At 39.6% G+C, this 9,704-nt stretch overlaps 1 protein-coding gene across 1 annotated transcript; it reads left to right on the top strand.

The window, feature by feature from the left end:
* The first annotated feature begins 1,791 nt into the window (after positions 1 to 1,791).
* Positions 1,792 to 6,808, top strand: ttll2 (tubulin tyrosine ligase-like family, member 2). The gene is made up of 4 exons (XM_034699379.1): positions 1,792 to 1,943; positions 3,307 to 3,541; positions 4,390 to 5,708; positions 5,784 to 6,808. The coding sequence occupies exons 2-4, from the start codon at positions 3,320 to 3,322 to the stop codon at positions 6,106 to 6,108; spliced, it is 1,866 nt and encodes a 621-aa protein (XP_034555270.1). The 5' UTR covers positions 1,792 to 1,943; positions 3,307 to 3,319; the 3' UTR covers positions 6,109 to 6,808.
* Positions 6,809 to 9,704: the final 2,896 nt, after the last annotated feature.

Below are 9,704 nucleotides of genomic sequence, written 5' to 3'. Positions count from 1 at the left end.
CGTGATATGTCCCCTTTAAAGAAGGGGTATTGTGTTCGTTTTCAGGCTTTAAATCGTTCCTCTGATTCCTCTGTAGCAGCTTTACATGATTTACAACTCTAGAAAACTCCATCTTTTCAGGCTGGTGTCTATGAAAAGCTGCTGTGGCTTAAACCTCACTATCTCTAAATTAGCAAGCTCTCATGAAGCCTCCTCAACTGTTGCCATGCCACAAAGTTGTCGTCAATGACTTTACCAGTGTTTCTCAACTTTAAATATAAAAATGATTAAATATGGGCACATGTTTTAGACCCTGAATCTGACCCAGAAAGACTGGAGAGGGAACGAGAAAATCCCCAGCAAGAAAGTGAACGGGTTCAATTTTACCAATTTGTGATGTCATAAATTGAGCAAGTCCATTCAGAGCAGCCTCACCCACCTCCTTTAAAGAGGTTCATTTTAATATACATATACATTTTGAATATATCAAAACACTCTTATACTGAATTTTAATAAATTCTAACATTTTGATGACACTTTTTTTTGACATCTGCATATTTTTAAAACGTAAAATTCTGCTTTAACAGGAGCATTAAATAACTTTAAGACTGTGTATCAATCAATTAGACTTAATTTGTAAAGCACTTTTCATGCAATAATATTGTGTTGAACTTAAAATAATAACGGTAGTAATAAAATGGAATAAATCAAAAATACAAAAAAGACCCCCCAGCCCCATCCCAAAATCCATATGCAAGGTTTAGAATATGATATAAAGTTAAATAAAAAATAAGTTGCTGATGAACTGAGGAAATGCTGGAGATAAAATTAGATGTTAAAGCTCAAGATGGGGAAATTTAGCTCGGCAAAATAAAATAGATTGATAAGATGATAAAACACTAAAAAATTAAAGCAATAAAAGACACTAAAAAGCTACACTTCAAGTAAATACAGCAAAGTAAAACAGAATTAAATGTTAACATGCAGAGGTAATCTGTAAAAAATCACTGGAATGAAATGATAAAATCAACTTATTAATTAAAGAAATAATAAAAAATCCATGTTAAATTAAATAAATAAATATAAATAGATATATATCTAAAATAATTTAAAATAAGAAAATATGTGACTTTATAAAAAATGACTAAAAACTGAACTAGGATGTTAAGTAAATAAAGTAAGATGGAGTAAGACTCAGTTTGAAGTGAGACTGAATGCACTGAATGACTACAATAGATTATCTCTATGGTAACAGCATGCAAACAACACAAACCCAACAATAGGCATTGATTTAATCAGCGGCCTCTGTTCAGTACAAAAACCTGCCAGACCACAGACTCCTGTGTCTGCTTGTGAGAGTCTGTAGGAGGAGCTGAGAGATCGCCTCCTCTGCACACAGCAAGAGACACAATGGATGACTCTCACCTGCCTCTCATTCACCTGATGGACAAGAAGCGAGGCTATTGGTTCATGTTCTTTCTGCATCCAAAGGTAAGACAACAGACTTTTTAATCCACCTTGCACCATCTTAACTGGAGTGTTACTGACGTGTGTTTGAGTATAAGGGAGTTCCTAGCTTGCATGAATAGATGCATGTTCTTGTATTGGATATATTTTAGTTTAGTGCATTAATACATGTGCAAAGTATCATTGCTTAGACTTATATATATATTGTTGTATTCAATGTGAAATAACTCTCTTTATTTAGATTTTTTCTTGCATTAAATGCCCTAAGATTATTTTTATTTGAAACTTCTTTCAGATAAATTTGTGTTTATTTTCTGCAGGCATGTTAAGAAGTGAAGTGACTGATATATCTTATTACATTAAACTGCTTGCTCATGTCCCTCTTGTAAATACTGACACAGTGAACTTCAGCGTATAAAACCTGACTTGGAAACAGTGTCTGTGGGTGAGCTGGCAGCGTGATCCCTCTGTCTGTGGGCGGGGAGACAAAGTGTCAGGTTTGTTTGGGCTTCTCAGATTTACCGCACAAACACTTCAGCTCACACACAAACACAGAGCGGTGAGATGTGAAGTGTTCAGCTGCGTGTTTGTAAAGGAGGACTCGACCTTTCTGCCTCCAGCCTCATTTGGACAGGATTTATTACTCCATGTTCACGTGACCTTTCATCATCCGTCTCTTCCAGGGAGCATATGTGGGTAATAATTCTGCTCCAGTTTATCATTGAAGACGGGTATTAAGTTGTGCAAACGTTTGAGTGTTCCATCAGCTTGGTGTGAAACTTGACTTGTGTGAAATAGGAGTGTTTTCTGGTCCCAAAAGTAGTCAGTTTGGATAAATGTTCCTGCTATCTGAGAGATGGTGTTGTATGTTTTTATGCCTTTAACCCTCCTATTATCCTTGGGGTCAATTTGACCCCATTCAAAAAAATATACACTTTTTTTGTTTTGCTTCATATTTCATGACTTTTCCTAACTTGATGGGGACAACTCATGGAGCATGAAATTATCATGATGAGATTTTTCCAATGTGCTGAACACATATTGCACGCATTGGTGTTCCTCTGGGGTCAATTTGACCCCAAGCTGTTTCAGCTGTTTAAAACTTGTCTGTCTGTGTGTCTGTGTGACCTAACTGAAAGTTTGACCTGATGGTGGCACTACAGGAAAGGTCATATCATCACCAAAACCAAGAAGGTTCATACTCTTGTGGTCATGAGTGTTGTCAGCAAATTGGAGAAGATTTGTATGAAAACCTCTAATTTAAAAGTTTGGCCTGATGGTGGCGCTAGAGGACATGTCCACTCACTGATAGGTGTCATTATCAAGGGGTTATTTATTTATTCAACAAATAAACAAAGTTACAATCCAAAACTTGGTCAACAATTTAATGGAAATCATTTTCTGGAGGCATATATCCCTGGGGTCAGATTGACCCCAGTGGTAAAATGTGAGGATAATAGTTGAGGATAATAGGAGGGTTAAATTTGGGCAAACAGGAACATTACAAATATGCAGGGTTAGCTTTTAGCAGTTCAACAAAGAGATATTTCTACATTACTGTGACTCTGTAGGATTTTTAAATGTCAAGTGTCTCAAGCAAGTTCTGGAGGGTCCTTTCCTCTGAAGATTTCACGCTGGATGTTTTAGAAGTTCATTCACAAGATATTTTTGGGAAGTCTATACGACACTGGATGGTACCAATGTGTGTTTCAGGTCTGTGTGTTAAGATTTGACCGAGTAATGACACAAAGACGAACCTATGTCACCCATTTCCTGTGTTGCTATCCTTCTACCCATGAGGAACATACTGTGACAATGATGTGAGAAAGTAGGATTACATGATTGTTTTTCTACCTGTAGTCTGCGATGCTGAATGGCTGCATCCCTGGTGTTCAGACTCCACGACCGAGGTCCCGATCTGGTGAGGGAGGTGCTGCTGGAGCGAGGATGGGAGGAATATGACGAAGAAGAGAGGGAGGAAGAAGACTGGAACCTGTACTGGAGGGGATCTACCTTTCGGAACTCTGAGTATCTCAATCTGCTACCATGGCAGCGACTCAACCACCATCCCAAGACTGTTGGCATCACACGCAAGGTGATAATTTGTAACCTGTCAAACCAAGTTCAGGCAAATTTAGGGACCTCATGAATCAATCAATCAATCTTTATTTATAGAGCGCCAAATCACAAAATCTGAAGACTCTTTCCAAACAGAGCAGGTCTAGACCGTACTCTATGTTCTATTATTAACAAAGACCCAACATCAAGACAGGATCAGATCCAGTCCCATCTTACAGACAGGACTCAGTCTGATCTCATCTTAATCCACCATGAGCAGAGCACTTTGCCGGCATTTAGCAAGTTACAGTGGCAAGGACAAACTTCCTTTAACAGGCAGAAACCTCCAGCAGGACCAGACTCATGTTAGAGAAAGAACTGCATCTGTACCAACTGTTAAAAAAAGATGTGTTTAATCATGCATGTTTAGTAGTGATTTCACCCTGCCTGCCCGTCACTTACTTTAACTCTCCCTGTTCCATTAAAGTTACTAACCATAGACCTTACTGGGGTCCCTGAGCTCCCTTGTCTCGTAGGTCCCTGCTGCTGTGGACATGCCAGACTCCAGCTGCTACAACTACTACTATCCATCTCTCTACTATCATCTCTCTCTCTTCATCTCCCTCTATCCCTCTCTCCAACACGGTCTCAGCAGATGTGTGTCTAACATGAGTCTGGTCCTGCTGGAGGTTTCTGCCTGTTAAAGGAAGTTTGTCCTTGCCACTGTAACTTGCTAAATGCTGCAAAGTGCTCTGCTCATGGTGGATTAAGATGAGAAGAGACTGAGTCCTGTCTGTAAGATGGGACTGGATCTGATCCTAGTCTAGACCTGCTCTGTTTGGAAAGAGTCTTCAGATAAAACACTGGTTTGTGGTTCTTTGGTAGGACTTCTTGGCACGTAACCTGAGGAGGATGAGAGCCACGTTGGGTTCATCTCTTTATGACTTCAGTCCCACCGCCTTCATACTCCCCAACGACTACACCCGCTTCCTGTCTGAATACAACAAGCTGCGTCTGACCAGAGGAGCGTCCGTGTACTGGATTTGTAAACCTGTGGATCTCTCCAGAGGTAGAGGGATCTTCATCTTTGAGGACATCAAGGACCTGGTCTACGACTGCTCCATGATCGTACAAAGGTACATCAGCGACCCTCTTCTGATCTCTGGGTACAAGTTCGACTTGAGGATCTACGTGTGCGTGAAGACTTTTCACCCGCTGACTGTTTACATCCACCAAGAAGGGTTGGTGCGGTTCTCCACTGAGAAGTACAACCTGACGTCTCTCCGAAACCTGTTCGCTCATCTCACCAACACCAGCATCAACAAGTTTGGACCTTTCTACAAAACCCAGAAAGAAAGAGTGGGCCAAGGGTGCAAGTGGACCATGAGCAAGTTCAGGCACTTTCTCCACAGCCAGGACATCAACCAGAATCTTTTATGGCAGAGGATCAGCAACATCGTGACTCTGACCCTTCTTACAATCGCCCCTTCTGTGCCGTCTTGTCCGAATTGTGTGGAGCTCTTTGGGTTCGATATCCTTGTAGACGTCAAGTTCAAACCTTGGCTGCTTGAAGTCAACTACAGCCCGGCGTTGACTCTGGATTGCCAGACAGATATCACGGTGAAGAAGAGGCTCATCGGCGATCTGATTGATTTGATGAACTATACGTTGGTGGACAGCTTGAGAACAAAGGCTTTTCAAAGACAAGCGTACAAGAAGTCGTGCTTTCATGCTAACTTCTCCTCAGATGCTTTGATACCTCTGCTCCCAAAGTTGAAAGAAGCTGAGTTTCAGAAGCAAGGAAAGGGTGGCCGGCCTTCTCAGACTCTCCCTAAGCTCAAACCTACACGCCACTTTGAAAAGATGAACCAAAGACCGTCCAAGCTAGCTAACAACCAACAACGCTTTCCCTCAGTTGACTTCAACAAAGGTGGGATAAAAACCCACACCAGCACGACCCTAAACCTGATGCTTGACCCTCACTCAAGGTCAAACGTGTCAGGGGTTAACAGGCAGACATGTCCTGCTCTTGCACCCTGGATGAGGGTCAACAGAAGTCTTCTTCAGTCTGAGGTTACAAACTGTGACGAGACTGAAACAGAAGCCGAGACTGAGCTCCCGGCGCAGACAGACGTTTCCTGTTCGATACATGATCTCCCAAAGAAGAGGCTGGGGTTCAGATGGAAGCTCCCAGACATTAACAGGTAAGAGTAATACAGATGATAGCTTTTGAACTGTGAAATGAACCATAATCAACACGTACTGTCATTGTTTCACAGAAGGAGCAACAAGCCAGAGGGGGTACCCTTTGAGGGAAACGAGGCACTGATCGGACACCATGCTCCTCCACTCAGAGTCGGTGACTTCATACGGACGTTTCCGTTTAACGCAGCCACCCTGAAGGCCTCGCAGCATGAACTGGAAGTTAAAGTCATCATACAGGAGCTTCACAAGCTGACAGGTCAGCTGGCAAAATCAGAGAAGAAGAAGAGGAAGAGAAAAGAGGAGGAAGGGAAGGACAGAGATGGTGAAGAAGACTTTGATTCTTTGCTGTGGGGGCCAAAAGACCCTCCGTTGATCAGTCAATGCTTAAAACACAACTAGAGGTGTTACTCCTTTTCTATTTGTTTGTCAGATGGTAACTCTCCCATCACGTCCGTCTCTATAAAACCTTTAAAGTGAAGCCAAAACAACAGAGCTCCCCCTGGTGGTCAAACTACAAAATTACAACAAATACTTTATTTCTCAAACATGTTTTTTTGTCATTACAGTTTGGTTCTTGTCATTCTGATTTACTTCCACATATGTATAGTTTTAGTTATCTGGTATTAAATTGTGGGGATGTGAAGTTATGATTGACATTTCTGTTGACAAATGTGACCATGGTGAGCAGAGCAGAGGAAAGAGCGTCCACAAGAGTCTTTTCATCTGTGAACTGAACCCTCCTGAAGAAGTTCAATCTGTGTTAGGTTTGAGGAAGGAGCGTGTCAGTCACCATCTGACCTGATAGAGATAATAATCCAGTAAATAGGTGACTTCTTAAAGGCTCAGAGTAGCCCTGGTACAATGTTTCTGTGGGTTCAAAATCCACTTTCACAGCTTCAATGGATTTTTCATCCAATGTCAAACAACTACGTTCATAGATGACATTTTAAAATTTGCATTTTAATATCAGGAAATAGCATTAAACCATCAAATTAGATTAATTTAAAGGTTTAGTTTTGGCAAAGTCGACTGTGGCTGTGAGAGGAAGCTCATGGAAGACATTAAGGTGATTTAATTGAGTTAAATCTGGACACAGACATGATTCAGATGGTGATCTTTAGAGATTTGAATCCAAGCTGTTCATCTTGCTGATATAAGGATTGTCTTTTGGGACTTTTTTCTTTTTTTTTAAACTTTATGTTTTTTCTGAATGTTTGAACAAGTACATGGGATAAAGGTCAGAAAGGATAATAATAATAATAATAATAATAATAATAATAATAATAATAATAATAATAATAATAATAATAACTACAATTACAATACTCACAAATAAATTAAAAATATGTTAATAAAAATACATTAATAGTGTCTTTCTGGCTTTATTTTGCTTTATCTTTTTTCCTGAAATTTAAAAAAAGTACATGTGCTAAATAAAGGTCAGAAAGGATTAAAAAAAAAGATATATATAATAATGATACAAAAATACAATAATAGAAATAATAATACATTAGAAATACATAAATACAAATAGATAAATTAAATAAATAAATAACAGGAGTGTAATTACATGATGAATATCTTTTCAGCCTTTAAAAAAAACTATTTTGATTTTTTCTGAACTTTTTAAAGTAAGAACATATGATATATAAAGGACAGAAAGGATGATAATAATAATAATAATAATAATAATAATAATAATAATAATAATAATAATAATAATAATAATAATAAATAGTAATAATAATAAATAGTAATAAATAAATGAAAAATATGTAAATAAAAATAAATACATAAATAAATTAAATAAATAAATAACAGGAGTGGAATTGCATGATGATTCTTTTTCAGGCTTTTATTTAAAGGTGTTCGATGGTAGATAGAGATGGAAACTTGGAGGAAAGAGTGAGGACTGACATGTGACAAAGCACCTTTAGTCAGATTTGAACCCTGGCCACCACAGCCTCTATGAATCGGGTGAGGCCATGAAGTCAAACAATCACACCACTAACTCCATGTCTTATCTTTGAAAACATTAGAGCTGAAATAAAGCTCCTTTTAACCTGCTTGGCTCTCTCACACCCGTCTCTGATCTATTTTTATCCCTGTTTATTTTATTCATGTGAGCTGTCAGAGTAAAATCAAGTCTTGGCAGTGACAGAATCAGCACAGGGAGAGTATCGCCTTGCTCTGTCTGAACATGTAATGAGGTCGGTCTGGAGCTTTGACACCGTCTTTTGTTCGTCCTCATGAATTATTGTCGGGGTGCTTAAAGAACACTTAGCGGTGTATTGTGTGGCAGAATAAGCTCATACTGACATGATTTACAGAGCAGACACAAAGGTGGACTCTGGATCTCAACAATGGAGACAAGTATCAAGAGTGTAGGGGTGGAAAAAGGAAGAAATAAGAGAAATATAAAGATTCAGAAGAAGTGCAGCTCATAGGAAAGAGATGTGTGGATTTATTTGTGCTGCTCTCCTCTGAAGGTTTTCTCATCAGAGTGAAGTGAAGGCCAGAGGAGGGCAGCATGGCTCCACTCTTTTATCTATGAATCAGCAGCTCAAACTCAGACCATCCCAACCTTTGTTGCAGATCATATGAATGCATCAAAAAGAGGCCGTTGTGGATCAATCTGACCTCCACATGTGACGCTTTCAGGATCTGAAACTTCTCCAAAGGACAGGAAGCCTTTTATGGAACTTCCTTGGCTCATGTTTTATGCTAATATCAAATCTCACAGATGTTCACGTCCTCATGAACAGGTGAGCTACATCAGCCGGAGTCAGTCTCAAGTCTTCAGTGACTCTGAAAGCAAACCTCACACGTTAAGAAGGAGTTCAGTTTGGGGATGCATAAAAATGTTCCTGCATGAAGCCAAATATGAGTTCTAGTACCGGCTCAAAAATGTGCTCGTTCTCTCTTTGATGTTTCAGAAATCTGTTTTTAATGGAAGGAATTCCTCCTCCACCTTCTCTCTGTAACTAAAGAGTGAGTCCTGTTCAGAGCAGGTACGATGAATCCAAAGAAAATGATTCATGATGCAGCAACACGTCTTCCTTTTGTCCAGTTATCTCCATATATATAAGTACAAGTCCATAATCTGGATTACAGCAGTAGTCAAATAGGTCTATCCATTGTGTGCTAACCCTACCTCTGAACAACACAACTGATGGTCTCAAACACATTAAGAAGGCAAGTCATTCTACAAATGAACTCTTGACAAGGCTCATGTTAATTAGAAACCATTCCAGGAGACCACTTCATGAAGCGGACTGAGAGAATACCAAGAGTGTGCAAAGCTGTCCTGAAGGAAAAAGGGGGCTACTTTACAGAATCTAAAATATAAAACATATTCTGCTTTGTTTAACACTTTTTTAAAAATGTAATAATTCCATATATGTTCTTTCATAGTTTTGATGTCTTCGGTATTAATCTACAGTGTTTACAATAATTAAAATAAATACAAACCCTTGAATGAGAAGGTGTGTCCAAACTTTTGACTGGTAGTGTAACTACAGAGTATTATTATTTTGTATTCAAATGCAACTGGTGAATTCAGCAGTGAAGTACTGCATCTTATTTTAGATGCTTCTGGGTTGAAAAAGTTGAATTTTAAAGAGAGAACATGTTCAGCTCGGCCTCTTTGTTTGTTTTCTAAGTTATATTTTTGCTTTTATTTGATAGGACAGCTGAAGAGAGACAGGAAACAGGGGGAGTAAGGAGCGGAGGAAGATATGCAGCAAATGGTTGAGGCCGGGAGTTGAACCTATGACCTCTGCCACAAGGACTATAGTCTCTGTATATGGGGCACGCTTAAGGCTGATTTATACTTCTGCGTCTCCCCTACGCAGCAGGGGCTGACACGGACATGAGCACCACATACTTGTGCGTTGATGTGTCCGTGTCGCGCAGCAGTTCTCCGCCGAAACGCCTGAGGGCAGTGCGGTCTCTCTGATACCCGGTCGCCTGCTTCCGGTCCCGCTACGATCTCT

Source organism: Notolabrus celidotus, chromosome 13 (assembly GCF_009762535.1).
Source record: "Notolabrus celidotus isolate fNotCel1 chromosome 13, fNotCel1.pri, whole genome shotgun sequence".
Classification (NCBI taxonomy): domain Eukaryota; kingdom Metazoa; phylum Chordata; class Actinopteri; order Labriformes; family Labridae; genus Notolabrus; species Notolabrus celidotus.
The sequence above is the reverse complement of the archived record's forward strand: the minus strand, read 5'-3'. Positions and strand labels throughout refer to the sequence as shown.